At 44.6% G+C, this 23,606-nt stretch overlaps 1 protein-coding gene across 1 annotated transcript in view; it reads right to left on the bottom strand.

The window, feature by feature from the left end:
• The window catches only part of F2 (coagulation factor II, thrombin), a 46,508-nt gene that overhangs the window by 15,074 nt on the left and 7,828 nt on the right, over positions 1-23,606 (bottom strand). The window contains exons 5-7 of the mRNA XM_030200873.1: positions 23,148-23,253; positions 6,782-6,918; positions 5,274-5,579 (exon numbers count right to left, since the gene is read on the bottom strand). Of these exons, the coding sequence (XP_030056733.1) occupies positions 5,274-5,579; positions 6,782-6,918; positions 23,148-23,253 (549 nt within the window). The remainder of the gene's footprint in view (positions 1-5,273; positions 5,580-6,781; positions 6,919-23,147; positions 23,254-23,606) is intronic.

Raw genomic sequence — 23,606 nt, 5'->3', positions numbered from 1 at the left:
TCTCCGGGCTTACATATTTGCAGGCTCAATATGTAAGCCACATTGAGCCTGCAAATAGGTGGGAAAATGTGGGATACAAATGTAACAAATAAAATAAATAAATAAATAATTAGGGAGGAGAAAGAGAGAATATAAGGTATGGGGGAGGTTCTAATGAGGAGGGGGAGACCGGAAGATGGAGGTTAAAAAAATACAAAATGGGGTAGGAAAACAAAATTATTATGAAGGAGATATAAGAGGGAAAGAAATGACTGTCAAACCAGCACTGAAGAAGCCCTATCAGGAACGTGCACAAGACTGTATCCCCCTGGAGGAGCTGATTAGCAGCACTTCTGTCCATTCTTGCACCTTTCTGGGATGCCAACACATCAATATTCAGAAACCTTTCTACGAAATAATGTGAAACATCTAATCTAAAAAAGAAAAGAGTAGGGCAATGGAACCTCTCACAGCTGGTGTTCAAAATTGTCTTTATTAGAAACTAAAAGGGTCACTCTTTTAGTTTCTAATAAAGACAATTTTGAACACCAGCTGCGAGATGTTTCATTGCTCTACTCTTTTCTTGTTTGGTGCCTTCCTTCCAGTGGAGCATTTTGCCTTCTGTTTGTGACTGTTTTGACACCGAGTGGAAGGAGTAGAGTAACAAAACTTCTCACAGATGGTGTTCAAATCAATGTTTATTCAAAATTCTTCTAGAACATTGGTGACGACCCGACACAATTCATGTTTCGGCCTAATCGGCCTGCATCAGGGGTCTATAAATTTTAAAATCATACATCAAGAATAAATACACATCAACGTACATAAACATATTAAAAAATCTATATATAAAAAAAAGCTTGAGTTATGTGCGGATAAAATAATAAGAAAAGAACTGTTTTGAAACATCTAATTTAGACTTACTAAATTATTCCTATATTCAATGGTGCTATTCACATGTCTTACTTCTGCTGAATATGCCATATAAATTCGACATATACATGCGAGTATTTATATGGAAAAGTGCCCAATATCAGTGCTTCAATATATGTTGTTTAAGACCCTGAAACAGGGGCGTAGCCAGACAACAGATTTTGGGTGGGCCTAGGCAAGAATTGGGTGGGCACCAAGTGTTCTCCCCCCTCCAAAAAAAAAATCTCAGCTGGTGGGAAAACGCTTCTTTCCATCTTGGCAGCAGAAATGCACTGAAAACTGAGCATGCGCAGGTGCCGGTAGCGTTTTTGTTACCATCAGGGGGAAATCTTCAGCTGGCAGAGCCTGGGATTCCCACAAGTTACCACTAAACATGTGCTACTGTTGGGTGGGCCTGAGCCATAAATGGGTGGGCCCTGGCCCACCTGTGGCTACGCCACTGCCCTGAAAATCTATACTATGGACTAAATCCAGTAAATAGCACCCACATTTGGGCACCAAGAAAAATATGCGCTGAGCGCTATTCTATAAACAACACTCTGAATTGGGGGCTGTTTATAGAATAGCACGTAGCGCCGGTATCCGCAACTCAACTTTGGGCACTAGGATTTACACCAACTGAAACCTGGTATAAATCCTTGCATGTAAATTAGGCACAGATCCCCTGAATCCTATAATACTGAATGCATCTTTAGCGAACGCCCCAGATCCACCCACCCTCCCATGGCCACATCCCCTTTTCAGTTGTGTGCTAAACTATTTGCACGCATATCTTTATAGAATAGCACTTAGCAAGATCGAATCAAATCAGTTCTTCTATACCACTAATATCCGCTTGAAGATGTGTATGTAAATCCAAATTGCTGCCAATTAACACCAATAATTGACTGTTAGCACCCAATTATTGGCACTAATGTGCTCATTACTCAAATTGTGCATGCAATTTTAAGCGCCATTTATAGAAATTCCCTTGCACACATAGAGTCTGTGTTTGTCTTGGATGGCTCACGTTATATCTGGTTTTGCCAAATCTACTACTACTACTACTACTTATCATTTCTATAGCGCTACAAGGCATACCCAGCGCTGTACACCATACACAAAAAGACAGTCCCTGCTCAAATCTAAGCAAAACTCATCTATACATATACCGCCGGATTCTATATATCACGCCTAGCGTTCCATGCCAAAATACAAGCATATTCTATAACAATGCATGTAACTTAATTGGCTTAATAAGCCAATCAGTGTTTTTTAACAGCACTTAACAAGCAATAATGATCACTAATTGGCAATAATTAGAATTTATGCATATAACTCACTAAGCATATTCTGCAACACACAGCGCCTAAATTCTAATGCACGGAACCAAAAAGGGGCATGGTTATGGGTGGGGAAATGGGTGTTTAGTGGGCATTCCAAACTTTTATGTGCACTGTTACCAAATATGGCCCTCTACCCCTAAATCTACACACTGGTATTTATGTCACGTTTTCTTAGGTGTAAATAGATACGCGTAGTTCTAGGCGCTGGGATATCAACTCAGTGTATTCTATATACCACACCTAAACCTAGGCGTCATTTATAGAATACTCTTAGGCGGAAATTTATTCCATGCAGATTTTTCAGGCGCTATATATAGAATCTAGCCCATAGGGGCCAAATATCCTATTCTGTTCTATAATGTGTCTTTTGTTCAAAGAGATTCAAAGCAGATTACAACAAAGAAATGTTCTATTGAAGAAGAAATAAATATACAAAGAAATATTTAAAGCCTTATAATTTATGTGGATTTGAGATCCTACCCCTAGATAGCCCAACCCCTTCCTCCCCTTGCTACATACAGCGCAGTTATACATTTAACACAAGTGCCAAGTGGATAGCTGCTTTTGAATATCATTCTGTAAAGACTCCGGGATCTATATCCAGTTCATGTAGGACTGAAGGAAGCAGGGTTTTGGAAGGAGGTAAATTCTCAAACATGTTTACTTTGAAGGATCGTCACCTTCCTAACTGCTCCACAGACATCAATCACATCACACTCTTAAATCTTTAATTGTAATCTCTTCAAGGAAGCAATGTGGCTGCCATATTTGTCCACCTAACCACAAAAAAAGTAAAGGTGAAACCGAAAGACTGAAGTGCAATAAGAAATTATTGTCTAGTTCAGTGATTTTCAAACTTTTTTCATCTCACGGCACACTTATAAGGCGCAAAAATTGTCAAGGCACACCACTGGAATCTAACCTATACCTGCCCGTCCCCGCTAAGATCCATTCCATCCCCACCCATGCCTGTAACCTTCAGAAGTAGTTATTTCATTTAATTATGCTACTGAAATACATTAGAGCACCAATATACCTGCTACTGGGAAAATGGAGCCGGACAGACTGTTACAGATTCATAAACAGACACCACATACCAGCAGAATGCTTCACCTCAGTTGCAGATGCAAACATGACTCTCACCTGATACAAAACAGGGAACCGCAAAAAAACATGCAGACAAAAACTGAAAGCAGAGATAGCGGACTCTACGTGTCTTGTAACACCAGAAAAATGGAAAGAAACACATGCTCTCATGTACCATGCAAAATAAAGTCGACAGATGTAAATTCTCAACACCAACATAATTCAATCACAAAACTGAAAATAACATTGTTTTTCCTACCTTTGTGGTCTGGTGAATTTATTATTCCAATCATCTTGTTCCCAGTCTTTGGTTCTGCTTTCCTCTGTCTGTGCTCTTAACTCTGTTTCTAGGGCCTCTTTTCCATTTGCAATTTTTTTCTCATTTAATGCCTTATGTCTGTTTGGCACTGATCTTTTGCGTTCAGCTTTCATCAATTTCTCTGCTGCCTCCTCAAATCTATCTTGTTTTCCCTTTCTCTTCCCTTCATGTGCATCTTGTCTCCCATCTTCCTTTCTGGTCTCCCCTCTTCCTTTCCCTCTCTTCTTTTTTCTTATTTTCCTTGTCTGCCACTGATCTGGTTTTGTCCTCTCTAGCATTTGCCCACTGTGTTCACACCCCTCCCCCTGTGACCCTGCCCTTTCAACTGCCCAGCTCTTTCCCCTCATCCAAGGGCAGGCATCTCTCTTGATTTTTCTCTTTTCATCTTTGGGTTCAGCAACTTTCTCACTTTTCCCTCTGCTCACCTGCCTATCCCCCTCAGCATCTCTGTCTCTCTCCTTCCCTCCATTACTCCAGCCTCTCTCCCACTCTCAATCTCACTGATCTCTCTCATGTCCAGGTCACCTCCCCTTCCCCAGCATCTCTCTCCCTCCATGCCTAGTGGTCATGCATCAGCTGTACTGCTCTGCTCAGCTGATGGGCAACATTTTTCTCCTCTCCCCCCTAAGTTCAGGCATCTTCCACCCAGACCAGCACCCCACCAGAACCGGCATCTTCCACCCTTGACCCCTTCCCTCCGTGCCCCTCTAGAACCAACATCTTCCACCCACGACCTCCCCTAGAACCAGCATCTTCTACCTGTGCCCACTACCCCCCCCCCCCCCAAGAACTGACATCTTCCACCTGTGCCCTCTCCCTGAGAACCGGCATCTTCCACCCATGCGTGCCTCCCCCCCCCCTCCGAGAAACAGCATCTTCCACCAGCGCCCCCTCCCCAGGGTCCAGCAACTATTTTTATACCTTTCCTCCTCTCCCTGACACTCGCCCAACCTCATTCAATGCCAGCAGCATTGGCGATCCAGGCAGTCCGCTCCCTGAAGATGTTTTCTGCAGTTCCCGCCTATGCGGGAACAGGACATTGTATCAGAGGAAGTGGGAGCTGCAGAAAGAAAGCTTCCAGGATTGGCCTGCCTTGATCGCTGACACTTAATAAGAAGGTTGGAAGAGTGCTGGTAAGGAATAAAACATTGGCAGACCTCGAAGGGGCGGGGGGGGGGGGGGGGGGGTGTGCGGGTAAAAGACGCTGGTTTGGGGGGGGGGGGCGTGGGTAAAAGATGCCAATTCGGGCAGGAGGCATGGGGCGTGGGTAGAAAATGCAGCTTATCTCTGGGATCCCTGCGGGAAGCACCTGCGGTGCACTGGCACACCAGTTGAAAAACGCTGGACTAGTTTAATTAATTTGTGACTAGCTTTTGAGAGTTCCTAGATTGCAACCTGATAAAATATAACTCTCAAAAGCTAGACACAGTTATATCATAACAATAAAACTTGCAAACTATTTGTTGACTTCTATGTGTTAACAATTAAAAAGTCAGAAAAAGCGCTTCTTAATTGCACAGGAGACTGACAGTAGTGAAAGTGGCTCAGTGGCTGCAACAAAGGACAATTGTTGTCCACTGCCAGACTGCCTCCTTTTCATCCTCATGCATCAGTAGACACCCCTTCCTTACCACAATAATTCAGTTTGCAGTACTCAAAAGTCATATTGGGATGACTGACAAAGCACCAGACTCCCTCCTCATCCCCATCAGGATTCCGACAGTAATTCTCCTCTAGAATCACGTTGGGCAAGAATTTATACCGCCTGCCAAGCTCCTCTGCTGTCTCCGAGTGCCAGGGGAGGCACTTCAGGCCTGAGATGGTGACTGCCAGAGTGCCATTATAGTATAGCCCATGGTCCTGTTCACAAGGCAGCTCCTCAGTGTCCGGTGGTGGGTGGGACTGTGGAACAATTAGCGACGTGGTCTTATTCTGACCTGAAAAAGCAGGACAAGCTTATGGTTAAAGGGTGTCTATCAGGAGCGTAGCCAGACCTGACTGTTTGAGGGGTCCGGAGCCCAAAGGCATAATTTGGCCTGCCTCCCCGCCGTAACTCCCGCCCCTACCACAACCGCACATACCTTGGCTGGCAGGGGTCCCCAACCCCTGCCAGCTGAAGCGTTTCTCCAGTGCTGTCCTCTTCTGCATTGCCTGCCCTGCTTCCCCTCACATCTCGTGCATGCTCGGCTTTAGTGAAACTGAGCATGGGGGAGGCAGCGGAGGTTCTTAGCAGTATGGGGGGCATATTTAAGTACAATCTCTCCTTGGGCACGCAGCCAAATATTGAATAGGCTTCCGTGGGGTAGATAGTTACCACAACTCCAAAAGCAGTGCTTTCAGGAAAGGGGGAGGGAAGGGTAGGATGGGGGAAAGGTAATTGGGTTAGGGCTTGGGAGGTGGTGGGGAGAGGTGCCTAGTTGCAGGGTGGGGGACAATTGTTTATTGGAACTGGGTAGTAGGCAAGGGGAGGGTATGGAGGTTTCACTGTGTGTTAGTTTTTGGTGCCTACTGTATTTGGTGCGAAGATTGGCTGATAGAATCTTTCCCCGTACTAGCGGATGCACTTGTCTCATGGTATACAGTTAGTAGGGGAAGGGACTGGTAAGGTAGGCATTTATTGGGAATCGGTTAGTATATGGGCAAGCTTCTAGAAAGGAGATATGCTTGTCTATAATGAAGCTGGTGATTTAACATGCAGTTTCACTCGTTTTTTTTTCCTTTTATAAACGTTTGGAATATAATTGGGCATTGAGGGTGGGAGAAAAGATGATGAACAAAATTTTGAGGACGCCAAATCAATGGTTGCGGAATGTTGTTTTCTTTAATACACACTGCTGTTAAATTAATAAGAGACTATGAAAGTTGTACATTATGTTGTTACCTCAATAAAAAATTGTTAAAACTTAAAACCGAGCATGCGTGCAACGTGAGGGGAAGCACTGCAGGCAATGCGCAGAGGGGCAGAGCTGGAGAAATGCTTAAGCTGGTGGAGGCTGGGGACCCCTCAACAGTCAAATCAGGGGACCCAGATCTAATGGGGGGGCCCAGGCACCCAAGGCCCCCCTTAGCTATACCACTGGTGTTTATGAAACATCACTGGTGAATTTGTCTCTTCCTTCTCCATTGTCCTAGCACTCACCACACACAGGAATAGCACACGCTTCCTCTTTCATGGTGGGATCTCTAGTGTAGCACCAAGGGCCCTTTGTGCTGTTATTTGGGTTCCGGCAGTAATTTTCAGTGAGGTCTTCATCAGGGTGACTTACATTATTGATTCTGTCAAATAAGGAAAATGGATTTTGAACTGCAGTTTTATTTTATTTTACAGTTTAGCTCATAAAAACGCTCTCAAGTAGTGCTTATCAATCTTGTTGTACCTGTGACCCCATGATCATGGCCAAATAAAATTGTGTGACCCCCTGGAGGTGCAGAATAATGAAGCACCTATGGAGAGCCCATCTATGTCGTGACCCTAAAGGCAGGTTTGGGAAGCTCTGCGACTAAAGAGTGCAAGTACCTTAAATCCTGCCCTACAGCACCCAGCATTATTCCAGCACTGAGACACACAGCTCTGTTAATACACCCCAATCCTGTCCTACAGCACCCCCTGCTGTTTAGGTGGTCTGAGGAATCTAGGAATAGAAGTTTGGTGCACTGTGCAGAATAAGAGACTATCTTTGTTTTATTATTATTATATAAATACAGTTATTTATACAAGTTATTACAGTTGAGTTTAGTTTATCCAGCATTCTGGATTATCTGACATACCTAGATGCAGTGGCATAGAAGGGGGGGGGGGGGCGGGAGGGGCGGTCCGCCCCGGGTGCACGCGGCTGGGGGGGTGTCAGCTCCGCTGGTTCCCTGCTTCCTCTGCCCCGGAACAGGTTACTTCCTGTTCTGGAGCAGAGAGAGCAGGGAACCAGCGGAACCGATGCAGCTCCCAGTAGGTAAGTGCACTCCGGGGGGGGGGGGGTGTTGATGCGCCGAGGGGGGTGTCGTGCTGCACCCGGGGGGGGGGGGGCGCAGCAGCGAACCACCCCGGATGGCAGCCGCCCTTGCTACGGCACTGCCTAGGTGACATCACAGTGTCATTAATGAGATGTGTGTGGGTTTTTTTCTCTTTCTCGAAGTCACATTTAGTTAAAAGGCAGCAGTGCCAGGTAAGATTCTTGGGCACAATAAGTTTGTAAATTCTTACTACTTCCTCTTTTGAAATATGCGTTCAATATACCTTTTTTTTAATCCCTCATCCACTTCTTCTGCATTATCCAACTTTTCAATTATCCAACCACCTGTTGGTCCCGTTTACGTCAGATAACCGAGACTCTACTGTATTTGTATATTTGTTTTATATGTAATTGTACTTTGCCTGGAACAATTTTTGACTAAGAACATAAGAGTCACATACTGGGTCAGACCAATGGTCCATCTAGCCCAATATCCTGTTTTCCAAACAGTGGCCAAGCCAGGTCACAAGTACCTGGCAGAAACCCAAATTGTGGCAACACTCCATACTATAAATCTCAGGGCAACCAGTTGCTTCCCATGTCTGTCTCAATAGCAGACTATGGACTTTTCCTCCAGGAATTTGTCCAATCACTTTTTTAAATCCAGATACACTAACTGCTGTTACCACATCCTCCAGCAAAGAGTTCCAGAGCTTAACTATTCGTTGAGTGAAAAAATATTTTCCCCTATTTGTTTTAAAAGTATTTCCATGTAACTTCCTTGAGTGTCCCCTAGTCTTTGTACTTTTAGAAAGAGTAAAAAATCAATTTACTTCTACTCGTTCTACACCACTCAGGATTTTGTAGACCTCAATCATATCTCCCCTCATCCATCTCTTTTCCAAGCTGCAGAGCCCTAACCTCTTTAGCTTTTCCTTATACGAGAGGAGTTCCATCCCCTTTATCATTTCGATCGCTCTTCTCTGAACCTTTTCTAATTCCACTATATCTTTTTTGAGATACGACGATCAGAACTCAAGGTGTGGACGCACCATGGAGCGATACAAAGGCATTATAATATTTTCAGTCTAATTCACCATCCCTTTCTTAATAATTCCTAGCATCCTGGTTGCTTTTTTGGCTGCTGCCATACACTGAGTAGAAGATTTCAGTGCATTATCTACAACACCACCCAGATCTTTTTCTTGAATGCTGAACCCCCCCCTCCCCCCCAAGGTGGACCCTAGCATCAGGTACTGTGATTCAGATTATTCTTTACAATGTGCATCACCTTGCATTTGTCCACATTAAATTTTATCTGCCATTTGGATGCCCAGTCTTCCAATTTCCTACACTACATCAACCAGCTCACCTTTAGCCACATACTTATTCACACTGTCAAAGAAATGAAGCAAATTGGTGTGGCAAGACTTCCCTTGAATAAGGCAACTTATACATTGAAAATAATAACTAATTTCTAAAAGAAATTTTTTTCCAGACTTCTTGAATAAATCAATGCTGATACCATTATTCAATAAAAGAAATAAAACCTGACAAAGTGGATACCTATTTTGTTATGCAACAGTGACAAGATTCTAGCTCAGATCGTGTTGAATTGTCCATCTATACTAACTCCATCCCTCAGCTTGTACTATAAGAGGTAGGCAGTTCACCAACAATCTGGCCTGTGTACAGAAACTGCTGGTTCCAAGAGAAAGGAGGGTGTTTTCAACCAAATGACCACAGCTGCATCTTTGAGAAGCTGAGATCAGTGGTATTCCTGGATATGTCAAGTAATTGTCCTGTCTCTACCACTCTGCATACTGTGTCCCTATGATTGTGAGATGAATTTAGGATTAGTCAGGAGTCAAACAAATTGCTGTATGTCTTTTCTGCAAACCCTCTATTAAGAGCAGTTCAGCTATATAACACCAGCCAGGGGACTCCTGTCCACAAAGAAGGGAACATATCCCCAGCTATTGTTAAAATGACAGTCTATGCAAATGAACATTACATGCTTTGTTCACAGTGCCAGATCTAAGAGAGCTCTTTGGGACACTGGAAAATTCTGAGATCACAACACATTCAAAAGTGAACAGAGTGAGATGTAAGGCTTTCTGGATAGATCCTAGCAAATCCAGATTCCCACTTATAGAAATTCCTGTATTAGGGTCTTCTTCGAGGGGGTTGGATCTGGCCCACAGAAACTGGAGCACCAGAGATTTAAAAAAAAAAGGTGGGTTGTGGGTGCGTAGATGGAGTGGAGAAACATGAATTACTCACTATGTACAGGAGTTCGTATCATCAAGACATTCCTCTTACCACTTTGTACATTTAGGTTTTGTGTATCAGTGCTCTGGAAACTGGGGGGTAAGCTGAATGTTATGTTCCATGAAATGCTCTGGGGGTATAAAATTCATGAAATGTGGAGGGATATTGTCTGTATGCCAACAAAAACAGGTGGGCTAAGCATGGTAAGTCTTTCGTTGTTCTGTGCCATTATATATATTCATTGTAACCTAAAACAATGGTTCAGCTTTGGTTCGCGTATGTTGTCCTGACAGGTCATGACCCTCAGGGCCGTGCCTAGGGTCTCTGGCGCCCCCCTGCAGACTATCAATTGGCGCCCCCCCCCCCCCCCCCCGTGAAAATGATCACCCCCCCCCCCATGAAAATGATCGCTCACCACTTGCCACACTGAAAGGAATTGTCAGCAATATTCTTAGAAACAAATTGGTATACATTGCAAAATAAGATAGCAGATGTAAATTCTCAAAGTGGACATATTCCAAATGCTAAAATGAAAATAAAATGATTTTTTTTCTACCTTTGTTGTCTGGTGACTTTCTTTTTTCAATCATGCTGGTCCAGTATCTGATTCTGCTGCTATCTGTCCTCTTAACTCCATTTCCAGGGCTTCCTTTCCATTTATTTCTTTACTTTTCTCCTTTCTTCTTCATTTCTTGCTCTATATCCATTTCCAGCAATTTCTCCTCTCTCCCTGGGTCCTGCCCTCCCATCCATGTCCATTCTTGTCCCTCTCTGCCCTTCCCTCCTCCATCCATAGCCAGCAATCCTCCTCTCTCCCCTCCCCTCCATTTCCAGCAATTTGTCCTCTCCCTGGGCCCCCATGTCCATCCTTGTCCCTCTCTGCCCTCCCTCCTCCATCCATAGCCAGCAATCCTCTCTCCCCTCCCCTTCCAGCAATTTGTCCTCTCCCTGGGCCCTGCCCTCCCATCGATGCCTCTCTGCCCTCCCATCCATGCCTCTCTGCCCTTCCCTCCGCGCCCTGGGGCCTTTAAATCTTTTACTTCTGGTCGCAGCAGCGTCAGTGAAAGCGGAGCGCTGCCGACATCTCCCTTCCCTTTGCGCTCTTGGTTCCCTCAGTGTCCGCCTTCTTCTGACGTCAGAAGAAGGCGGGACACTGAGGGAACCAACGAGTGCAAGGGAAGGGAGACGTCGGCAGCAGTGGCGTAGCTAGGGTAGTTGACACCCGGGGCCGGTCATTTTTTTAACACCCCCCCCCCCCCCCAAATCCAGTACTAGGCATACCGAGAATACAAAACACGACCTATAGAGCAATTTTACCATACCATAAGCAGTCGTTTCTATGAGTCACACAAGGAAAAGGAAAGCATCTTAAGCACTACAGTGAGCACTAGAACATCAATTCACCTATTGTAAAACAAAACCAGACAGAATAGTACAGATCGTCGATCCTGCACAGTCAATGCCAACTGAAAGCCATGTCTTTTTCACAAACAGATACACCCTAATCCACTATAGAATAAGTAATCATAAACTTTCTATTTAGACAAAAATTAAACTGAACCCCCAATGCCAGACTCTGCATACAATGCAACGCCACAGAAACAGAAAATGTCTCCTAGTACTGTGCAAAATATAAAGACAGCAGATGTAAATTTGAAAAAACTAACAAATACCAATCACCACTTTACAAATTAACAAATAGAAATAAAACAAATACAGAAAATAAAATAATACCATTTTATTGGACTAATACATTTAACTTCCAGAGGCCAAAATCTCCTTCCTCAGGTCAATACAGTATAGTGCTGTTACAGTATCCTATCCTGATCTGAGGAAGGGGGTTTTGTTCTCTGAAAGTTAAGTCAAAATGTATTAAAATTAGTCCAATAAAAAGATTACCTTATTTACATGTTCTATTTATAAACATTTATTAACACAGCTAAAATACTATATCCTAAAGCAAAATAATAAAAATATATATTTACAGTTTGTTGTCTTTGGTTTCTGCTTTCCTCATCTTCTTTTCACCGTCTTCCTTCCATCCAGCATCTGTCTTCGCTCTCTCTCTGCCATCCAGTGTCTGCCCTCTCTAATGTGCCTTCCATCCACCATCTGCCCCAGTCTGCCATCTCTCTCTCCCCCTTCCATCCACCATCTGCCCTCTCTCTCTCCTTTCCCTCCAGCATTTGCCCTCTATCTCTGCCCCTTCCATCCACTGTCTGCTCTTTCACTCCCTTCTATCCACTGTCTGCCCTTTCTCTCTGCTCCTTCGATTCACCATTTGCCCTCTCTCTTTCCCCCTCCCATCCATTCAGGGTCTGCCCTCCCTCTCACTCCCCATTCCATCCAGGATCTATCCCCCCTCTCTCAATGCCCCCTCTTGTTCGGCTCCCAGTTCCCACCTGCGGCTGCCCCTAGTTCCAGATCCATTGATTCTCCCATCCACCCCTGCCCCAGGCATGACCCCATTCTCCCTCCTGCTCACTTTTCAGACCCCAGTTCCAGATCCATGCCCCTTCTCCCATCTGTCTCCCACCCAGTCCCTTCTGCCCATCCAAGTCCCCCTCACCCCATCTGTCTCCCACCCAGTCCCTTCTGCTATCCAAGTGCCCCCACCCTCACCCCATCTGTCTCCCACCCAGTCCCTTCTGCCCATCTGAGTCCCCCTCACCCCATCTGTCTCCCACCAGTCCCTTCTGCCCATCTGAGTCCCCCCTCACCCCATCTGTCTCCCACCCAGTCCCTTCTGCTATCCAAGTGCCCCCACCCTCACCCTGTCTCCCACCCAGTCCCTTCTGCCCATCCGAGTCCCCCTCACCTCATCTGTCTCCCACCCAGTCCCTTCTGCTATCCAAATGCCCCCCCACCCTCACCCCATCTGTCTCCCACCCAGTCCCTTCTGCCCATCCGAGTCCCCCTCACCCCATCTGGCTCCCACCCAGTCCCTTCTGCTATCCAAGTGCCCCCCACCCTCACCCCATCTGTCTCCCCACCCAGTCCCTTCTGCCCATCCGAGTCCCCTTCACCCCATCTGTCTCCCACCCTCCCTTCTGCTATCCGAGTCCCCCCCACCCTCACCCCATCTGTCCCCCACCCTCACCCTGCCTCGTCTTCTCCCTGCCACCCGGTCTTTAAAAATAAATTGCCGACGCGATAGGGAGCGCAGCACCTCGTGTGCAAGTAAAAGAAGCGGATCCGATCATCTCATTGGGCCTTCCTTCACTGTCCCGCCCTAGAGGAAATAGGAAGTTGCGTCAGAGGAGGGCGGGACAGTGAGGGAAGGCCCAATGAGATAATCGGATCCGCTTCTTTTACTTGCACACGAGGTGCTGCGCTCGCTATTCGCGTCGGCAATTTATTTTTAAAGGGCTGGTGCGGGGGAGGGGCTGCCAGGAAGAAGAGCAGCGGGAGCGGCGGCACCCCCCTTTCTGATGACACTCGGGGCGGACCGCCCCGCCCCGCCCTTGCTGGTCGGCAGCGCTTTCACTGACGCTGCTGCGACCCAGGTAAAATATTTAAAGGCCTTTGCGGCGCGGGGCGAGGGTAAGCACCGCGGCGGCGCCCTCCAGAGGTGGGCGCCCCCCTGCGGCGCTTACCTCGCTTACCGCATCGGCACGGCCCTGATGACCCTAATGCTAGCCTGGACAGACAGGTAGAGAATAGTATTGATGAAATTACAGTGCTGCTGCTCATCCTATATCCAGACTCTGCTAAGATTACAGAATGATGTGGGGACAAAGTTTCTCTCCGTCCTCCCCTCGTTCCCACGAACTCTGCCCCCGTCCCATCCCTGCGAACTCTGTCCCCATCCACAGAAGCCTCAAACAGTTGATTTTATATTTAAATCTTTAGATTATAGTATAAAAAGGAACAAACAATATTCTGAACTCTCACTTATAAAGCAAACCTGCTTTCCTATTTCCTTGTGCCATCAATCACCATCCAGCTGGATAGGCAGTGTCTTAAAAGGTGGAGGATAAAGGATTTTTTTTTACATTTATCCCACATGATCCCAAGCAAACTCAGGTTCAATGTACCTTACATTTCAAAATATAGTGAGACAGAATAATAGGATTCAATTATATAATGGGAGCAAGTAGATGGGTATGTCTGAAACATGATGTAACAAAGTTGACATTAGCAGTAGCATACCCAACTGGGCATTTAAAAGTCTGTCCTTTAAAGATGCCACATTATATGTTCAGAGATCATCATAGCCATATGTATACATGCACAGTGCACAACAGGCATCTGTATTCCATATACACACACTTCAAAACTTAGTAAACAAACCAAGTTCTATATAGACTCAGAGTACATCCAAAACTTAATTTTTATTTTCACATTTCCATCTTCCAAAATTCTAGACAGTAGTAGCAGATCTACAGATCAGAAGGAGGGATACAAAGCAATCCAAAACAAGTAAAGTCAGAAACAACCCAGTTTATACCTAATTGTTTAACCACCCTTTGGGTTTAAAAAGCAAAACCATATGCATTTAAGGTAGGATTTATTAAATGAATTAAAGCAAACTTTAAAGCAAATGCCCTTAATATATAATACTTTAGCAAGCAATAATGAAATAATGATGGAATATTCATTCACATAGCAAACAGCCTGAACCAACAGATTTATTTTCCACTGAACATAATTAAATTTATATGAACTTGGCGCCACGGCTACTAGTGAGCTGAACTGGACAATGCTGTCAGTTGTCACATTTTAAACTGACTGAACTTCAGCAAGCATGAGGGAAGCCTTCAGAAAATGGAGAAGGGAACCAAAGGAAGACAATAAGATAAAGCATAAGGAATGTCAAGCCAAATGCAAAAAGGAGATAAGGAGGGCTAAGGAGGACTTTGAAAAAAAGTTATCGATAGAAGCGAAAACACATAGCAAATTTTATTTTACGTATATTAAAAGCAGAAAGCCGGCTAAAGAATCGGTAGGGCCGCTGGACGACGGTGGTGTTAAAGGGGCGATCAGGGAAGACAAAGCTGTAGTGGAGAAATTAAATGAATTCTTTGCTTCGGTCTTCACCAAGGAGGATTTGGGAGGGATACCGGTGCCGGAAAAGGTATTTGAAGCGGACGAGTTGGAAAGACTAAATGATTTCTCTGTAAACTTGGAGGATGTAATGGGGCAGTTCTGCAAACTAAAAAGTAGTAAATCGCCGGGTCCGGATGGTATTCATCCCAGAGTATTAATAGAGCTGAAAAATGAACTTGTGGAGCTGCTGTTAGTAATATGCAATTTATCCCTAAAATCAGGTGTGGTACCGGAAGATTGGAAGGTGGCCAATGTAACGCCGATTTTTAAAAAGGGTTCCAGAGGAGATCCGGGAAATTATAGACCGGTGAGTCTGACGTCGATGCCGGGAAAAATGGTGGAGGCTATTATTAAGAATAAAATTACGGAGCACGTACAAAAGCATGGGCTGCTGAGACAAAGTCAGCACGGATTTAGTGAAGGGAAGTCTTGCCTCACAAATCTACTACATTTTTTCGAGGGGGTGAACAAGCATGTGGACAAAGGGGAGCCGGTGGATATTGTATATCTAGATTTTCAGAAGGTGTTTGACAAAGTGCCTCATGAAAGACTCCAAAGGAAACTGGAGAGTCATGGGATCGGAGGCAGTGTATTATTATGGATTAAGAGCTGGTTAAAAGACAGGAAGCAGAGAGTAGGGTTGAATGGTCAGTATTCTCGATGGAGAAGGGTAGTTAGTGGGGTCCCTCAGGGGTCTGTGCTGGGACCGCTGCTTTTTAACATATTTATAAATGATCTTGAGATGGGAGTGAGGTAATTAAATTCACAGATGACACAAAGTTATCCAGGGTCGTCTCGTCGCGGGAGGAGTGTGAAAGATTACAAGAGGACCTCGTGAGACTGGGGGATTGGGCGTCCAAATGGCAGATGAAGTTCAACGTTGACAAGTGCAAAGTGATGCACGTGGGAAGGAGGAACCCGAATTACGGCTATGTCATGCAAGGTTCCGCTTTAGGAGTTACGGACTGAGAAAGGGATCTGGGAGTCATCATGGATAGAACGTTGAAATCTTCCGCTCAATGTGCTGCAGCGGCTAAGAAGGCGAACAGAATGTTGAATATTATTAGAAAAGGGATGGAAAACAAGCATGAGGATGTTATAATGCTGTTATATCGTTCCATGGTGCGACCGCACCTGGAGTATTGTGTTCAGTTCTAGTCGCCTCATCTCAAAAAAGATATAAAGGAATTGGAGAAGGTGCAGAGAAGGGTGACGAAAATGATAAAAGGGATGGGACGACTACCTTATGAGGAGAGGTTAAGACGGCTAGGACTCTTTAGCCTGGAGAAAAGGCGGCTGAGGGGTGATATGATAGAGGTCTACAAAATAATGAGTGGGGTAGAGCGGACAGATGTGAGGCGTTTGTTTACACTTTCTAACAATAATAGAACTAGGGGACACAAGATGAAATTAGAATGGGGTAGGTTTACAACAAATTGGAGAAAGTTTTTCTTTACTCAGCGTGTGGTTAGACTCTGGAACTCATTGCCGGAGAAGGTAGTGATGGTAGCTGGCCTTGCTGAGTTTAAAGGGGGTCTGGACAGATTCCTGAAGGAAAAGTCCATTGATCGTTATTAAATTTTGGGTTTTTGCCAGGTTCTTGGGGCCTGGATTGGCCGCTGTCGGAGACAGAGTGCCGGGCTTGATGGACCTTTGGTCTTTTCCCAGCGTGGCAGTGCTTATGTACTTATGTACTTCCCTCATTACCTGTCTGTGAAATAGTAGCAACAAAATAAGGCAAGCACATTTTTATAATATACCTTACTTCCACATCCCACGATGGCAAGTTCCCACATGCCATGTTAAACGCTCCCAGGAAGGTCTCAACCTAATAAATGATTTTTTTTTTTAAATTATAAATTGTAAGTCTTTTCATTGAGCTGTAAAAAAGTTGGCTAAACGGGACCAGTGGAGGGAGGAGGGGGAGGAGATTTATGGGACCTTACCATGGTTTTCTTCACAATGTCTGATTGATGGCCTGGGCTCACACACATGGCACGCTAGCTCCAACTACGAGTCCTTGCAGTTGCCGAGTTCTCTGTCCCGAGTCCTTCTCCTGTATGTATGGTGATGGGAAATGGAAGACGAAGCGATTGCGAAGAGTGAGACTCAAAAGAGACCAATTGGGGGTCCTCTCTTCTAGTGATGTCATATGTTGTGGGTGGGGAGGAGACTAAGCTCAGGGAGGACTTGGGCTGGAATTCAGGAAGCAAGGTGTGCGTGCCTGCACGTATGCTACACTGCAGGCAGGGAGGAGCAGCCAACTAGCAAAGCAGAATGGAGTCAAAGGATGGTAGGCGCCATTTTACCACAGGTGCAGGGGTTATTACCGCTCCTGCAGGGTGGAGAAATAACCGCTGTTTGCACCTGCAGTATAAATCTGAAACTTTTTACTGTTCCCGCAGTTTTACCAACCTGCTCATGTGTCATTCTCTAGCTAAGATATCTAATATCTTGGCACATGTGGGTGGAATAAGTGACATCACTTTGAAGGAGAGTTGCATGATCTCACTTCTTTGTTAGTTATTCTGGGGCGACCGCTTTGCTCTGTCTCATGTCTCAGCAGATCTACGCAGAAGTTATTCAGAAGCTGGGAAACTGCAGGCCTCATCATCTGTGTGGGACCTCCTGTAGCTGTTGATATTAGGGAGGCTCAGTGTTTGTGCCAACACGAGACTAAGAGTTCATGCTGGTGAGGCATCAGTTTTCAAGGATCAGTCCATTTCATCAAATGTAGCTGATGAGGTGCACGATGTTTCTCAAAAGCTTATGCCTCAATACATTGGTTAGTCTGTAAAGTGCCCCCAACTTCTGTAATTTTTGCTACTTCAGAATAACACGGCTACTCCTCTGAAAGTGTCCAAATGAAACATACGGGGGCCGATATTCAGACTGTGGGAAGCAGCCGGGCTGCCTCCCGGGGTTGGCGCTGATCCTGGCATTGAATATCCGGGTGTTTTTTGGCCAGTTTCAACTGGACAAGCCGATATTCAGCACTGGCCGGTTAAGTTGAAACCAACCAAAGATAGGCCTGCTATTTCAGTGGCCTAGTTTGGTCACCAAACCTAGCTGGCGATGCACTGAATATCACCAGATAGCAGGTTATATCTCATGATTAAAATGGTTATCCGCTGAGCGCTAACTGGCAGGAGATAGATGGCTATCTCCTGCTGAATATTGGCAGATAGCCAGTTAAGTGCCATTTAACTGGTCAGGAGCCATTCCTGGCCGGTTAAGTGGTTTTAAATAACGGCTGGATGGTATTGAGCTATGGCCCAATAAATAACTTTGGGCACACAACCCGTACCTAATACTGTCATTATAAAACACAAATAGAACTAATCAAGTCTGATCTGGTACTGAGGAAAACCCACACTCTGTTTAGGGAGGTGGTGTCCTCAATTAAGAGCACCATTTGGGGCATCTGAAACTTTGAAAGTCTGACCACAGTGATTCATGCCATGATAATATCATGGCTAGACTACTGTAATGCCCTGTTCACTGGCCAAACCAAAAAGAGTTTGTATCGGCTCCAACTAATTCAGAAAGCTGCAACACGACTGATAGAAGGCTGCAAGTGGCATGACCACATCACGGCCTTCCTGCAAAAGCTACACTACTACTACTACTACTACTACTACTACTACTTATCACTTCTATAGCGCCACAAGGCATACGCAGCACTGTACATTAAACACGAAAAGACAGTCCCTGCTCAATGAGCTCACAATCTAAATAAGACAGGTAAACAGACAGAACAACTAAGAGGTAAGGGAATTAAAGAGGTGGGGTACAGGGCAAGTGTGTAGAGGTTAGGAGTCAAAAGCAGTGTCAAAGAGGTGGGCTTTTAGTCTGAACTTGAAAACGGCCAACGACAGAGCTAGACGAACAGGCTCAGGAAGTTTATTCCAGGTGTGAGGTGCAGTGAGATAAAAGGAACGGAGTCTGGAATTAACAGTAGAGGAGAAGGGAACAGACAAGAGAGATTTATCTACAGAGCGGAGTATCAGGAAATGTAGACTGCCCCAATTGGATTGTCTGCACATTTTGTCCATTAGATTGTAAGCTCCTTTGAGTAGGGACTGTCCTTCTTTGTTAAACTGTACAGCGCTGCGTAACCCTAGTAGCGCTGTAGAAATGTTAAGTAGTAGTAGTAGTAGTATCCGAGGGGGGGCGTAGGGAGAGACAAGAGTGGAGAGGTATTGGGGAGTGGCAGAGTGAATGCACTTATAGGTCAGTAAGAGAAGTTTGAATTGAATGTGAAAACGGATAGGGAGCCAGTGAAGTGACTTGAGGAGAGGGCTAATGTGAGCATAGCGACTTTGGCGGAAAACGAGTCGCACAGCAGAGTTTTGGACTGATTGAAGAGGAGACAGATGGCTAAGTGGGAGGCTGGTGAGAAGCAGGTTGCAGTAATCTAGGCGCGAGGTAATAAGAGTGTGGATAAGGGTTCTGGTAGAGTGCTCAGAGATGAAGGGGCGGATTTTGCTGATGTTATAGAGAAAGAAACGACAGGTTTTGTCAATCTGCTGAATGTGAGCAGAGAAGGAGAGAGAGGAGTCAAAGATGACCCCAAGGTTACGAGCTAAAGAGACAGGGAGAATGAGAGTGCTATCGACAGAAATAGATAAAGGGGGAGAGGAGAGGTGGGCTTAGGGAGAACGATGAGAAGCTCGGTCTTGGCCATGTTAAGTTTCAGATGACGTTGAGACATCCAGGCAGCCAGTACTGATTACCAGTACCTTACAGGGCTAAATTTAAAACTATGTTTGACAAAATGGTCCAAAGTACTTAAAAAATAAGTTAACCCTTTACAAACCTTTAATACCTCTAAGGTCCTCTCAAGGATCATCACTTACTGTACCCTCATCAAATGAAATTGTACAATGTGATACCCAGCAGCGAGCCTTCTCAGAAGTAGCCCCCACGCTCTGGAATTTACTCCCAGAGGGGCTACATATAACTCGAGACTACCTCTACTTCAGGAAGTAGGTGAAAGCCTGGCTCTTCTCCCAAGCCTTTAATACATAGTGTGACACCCATTCTGCATCTGGACTAGCTTGCTCCACATACTGTAACTTAAATCAGTTCCTTATCTCTTGCTTTGATTTTAGAAAGAACTTGCTTTGACTTTAGCTAACCATCAAATTATCCCAACTGACTCTGTACCACGCATCCTGTTCCCATCATATAGCTGCTCTTGGTCCCTAAGCTATACTGTAGCTGAATTGTAGAAAATCTATAGCATCATATCTATGTTAGTTGAATGTTCTAATGCATGTTTATTAGGTGTATCATTAGTATTATGCTAACATTGTATTATATCTCTGGTATTTGAATTCCAGTGCTGTTAAATGTGTGTATTTTTTTTGCTGTTTCACGGTAGTTCTGTTTTTAGGTTTCAATTTACTGTTTTCAAGTTTATGTCATTTACTGTATTTATGCTTATTCTTGGTTATTTTACTATTGTTATGCTGTTAACAACATTGTAAGTTTTATGTTAAACTGTACTTGCTGTACACCACATTGGGTGAATCTCTTCATAAAGGCGGTTAATAAATCTCAATAAATAAAATAAAATAATTAAATAAATAATGAAAGCCCATAACAGAGAAAGGAACCCACAGAAATAGCGAAATGACGCACAAAGTTTTTTATGCAAATGATATGCATGGTTAATTGGCACTCACAAACCAAAAGCAAGGGGAGGAATGTGCCTGGCACATGTGCACAAGGTTCTTGTGTACATGTCTAGACAAACCCGGAAGTGCAAGCACACATTGGCATTGTACTTCTGCACTTTTACATATGAGCCTTTCAAAAACTGTTTGCACTTTAATTTTTTCAAATGCTCATTCTTAAGGACAGAAAAACAGGTGTTGATGTTCGCTTTGACTTTTGGTTTTCCTTGGATTCACGCACATGCTTGGTTCTCATTAGCAAAACTCAAACTTAGTACATAAGTACATAAGTACATAAGTAGTGCCATACTGGGAAAGACCAAAGGTCCATCTAGCCCAGCATCCTGTCACCGACAGTGGCCAATCCAGGTCAAGGGCACCTGGCACGCTCCCCAAACGTAAAAACATTCCAGACAAGTTATACCTAAAAATGCGGAATTTTTCCAAGTCCATTTAATAGCGGTCTATGGACTTGTCCTTTAGGAATCTATCTAACCCCTTTTTAAACTCCGTCAAGCTAACCGCCCGTACCACGTTCTCCGGCAACGAATTCCAGAGTCTAATTACACGTTGGGTGAAGAAACATTTTCTCCGATTCGTTTTAAATTTACCACACTGTAGCTTCAACTCATGCCCTCTAGTCCTAGTATTTTCGGATAGCGTGAACAGTCGCTTCACATCCACCCGATCCATTCCACTCATTATTTTATACACTTCTATCATATCTCCCCTCAGCCGTCTCTTCTCCAAGCTGAAAAGCCCTAGCCTTCTCAGCCTCTCTTCATAGGAAAGTCGTCCCATCCCCACTATCATTTTCGTCGCCCTTCGCTGTACCTTTTCCAATTCTACTATATCTTTTTTGAGATACGGAGACCAGTACTGAACACAATACTCCAGGTGCGGTCGCACCATGGAGCGATACAACGGCATTATAATATCCGCACACCTGGACTCCATACCCTTCCTAATAACACCCAACATTCTATTCGCTTTCCTAGCCGCAGCAGCACACTGAGCAGAAGGTTTCAGCGTATCATCGACGACGACACCCAGATCCCTTTCTTGATCCGTAACTCCTAACGCGGAACCTTGCAAGACGTAGCTATAATTTGGGTTCCTCTTACCCACATGCATCACTTTGCACTTGTCAACATTGAACTTCATCTGCCACTTGCACGCCCATTTTCCCAGTCTCGCAAGGTCCTCCTGTAATCGTTCACATTCCTCCTGCGACTTGACGACCCTGAATAATTTTGTGTCATCAGCGAATTTAATTACCTCACTAGTTATTCCCATCTCTAGGTCATTTATAAATACATTAAAAAGCAACGGACCCAGCACAGACCCCTGCGGGACCCCACTAACTACCCTCCTCCACTGAGAATACTGGCCACGCAATCCTACTCTCTGCTTCCTACCTTTCAACCAGTTCTTAATCCATAATAATACCCTACCTCCGATTCCATGACTCTGCAATTTCTTCAGGAGTCTTTTGTGCGGCACTTTGTCAAACGCCTTCTGAAAATCCAGATATACAATATCAACCGGCTCCCCATTGTCCACATGTTTGCTTACCCCCTCAAAAAAATGCATTAGATTGGTGAGGCAAGACTTCCCTTCACTAAATCCGTGCTGACTTTGTCTCATCAGTCCATGTTTTTGTATATGCTCTGCAATTTTATTCTTAATAATAGCCTCCACCATCTTGCCCGGCACCGACGTCAGACTCACCGGTCTATAATTTCCCGGATCTCCTCTGGAACCCTTCTTAAAAATCGGAGTAACATTGGCTACCCTCCAGTCTTCCGGTACTACACTCGATTTTAGGGACAGATTGCATATTTCTAACAGTAGCTCCGCAAGTTCATTTTTTAGTTCTATTAATACTCTGGGATGAATACCATCAGGTCCCGGTGATTTACTACTCTTCAGCTTGCTGAACTGACCCATTACATCCTCCAAGGTTACAGAGAATTTGTTTAGTTTCTCCGACTCCCCCGCTTCAAATATTCTTTCCGGCACCGGTGTCCCCCCCAAATCCTCCTCGGTGAAGACCGAAGCAAAGAATTCATTTAATTTCTCCGCTACGGCTTTGTCCTCCTTGCACAAGCTTCCTCACATTTGCAAAAGAAGACAAAATCCACAGTGCAATGTGAAAAACTGACATATCTGCTGAAAACCTTCTATGCTGCTCCTGAGCTGGTGGTAAATTTTTGGCGTTATGGGTCATTTCCTTCTATGCAGTACTGTACTTTTGTTGTACCTTGGGAAGAAAAACTGACTTCATTAACATCCATTTAAATGCATTTCAATACAATTTGCGGCAGGGTGTAGCGCATGCATTAGCACCCACGCAGCCACGCTCAAGCCTTTTGAGCATTATGTACACAATAATGTGTGCGCAAATCAGGTGCTAACTGCTTTCTAACCCTCATTTTAGTTTTGAGCATTGGCCCCTGAGACCCATATGCAGCTGTATGAAAGCAATTCAGCTCTGACCTTCAGCACTGAAACAGTGAGGAAATTAAGAGCAGGTGGGTAATATCTCAGAGCTTACGTTGTTTTGTGTGGGAAATTGCTGACCCAGAACTGGCAGTCGATCCCTGATTTGGTGATGCTGATCTGCCCTCTATAGTTCAGTCCAGAATCTACAGCACATTCACCTGTGGAAAACAGAACAGATCTGGTCAATGCAGTGTTTTATCTCTCAAGTCTGAAACCATGTCCCACTGCAGTGGAGCCTCACAACCATGCTGTAAGATCAAAGAAGGGAAAATAATAATAATCAGCAACCACAGCTGTATCAATTTACAAAATAAATACATAATAATTCTAAGCAATGTTATTTAAGGTATTAAAACATGCACACTGCACACACAGACGAGTCTCATCACAACATATCAAATTTGACAAGCAAAAGACAAACTTCCCACTACAATCTAAAACTCCACAAATCAAAAAATGTAAAATATTTATTAAAAAACAAAAACAACAACAAAAACACAGAACATTCAAA

The sequence above is a fragment of the Microcaecilia unicolor genome, chromosome 4, assembly GCF_901765095.1.
Source record: "Microcaecilia unicolor chromosome 4, aMicUni1.1, whole genome shotgun sequence".
NCBI classification, from domain to species: Eukaryota; Metazoa; Chordata; class Amphibia; order Gymnophiona; family Siphonopidae; genus Microcaecilia; species Microcaecilia unicolor.
This window is presented reverse-complemented; position numbering and strand designations above follow the sequence as displayed.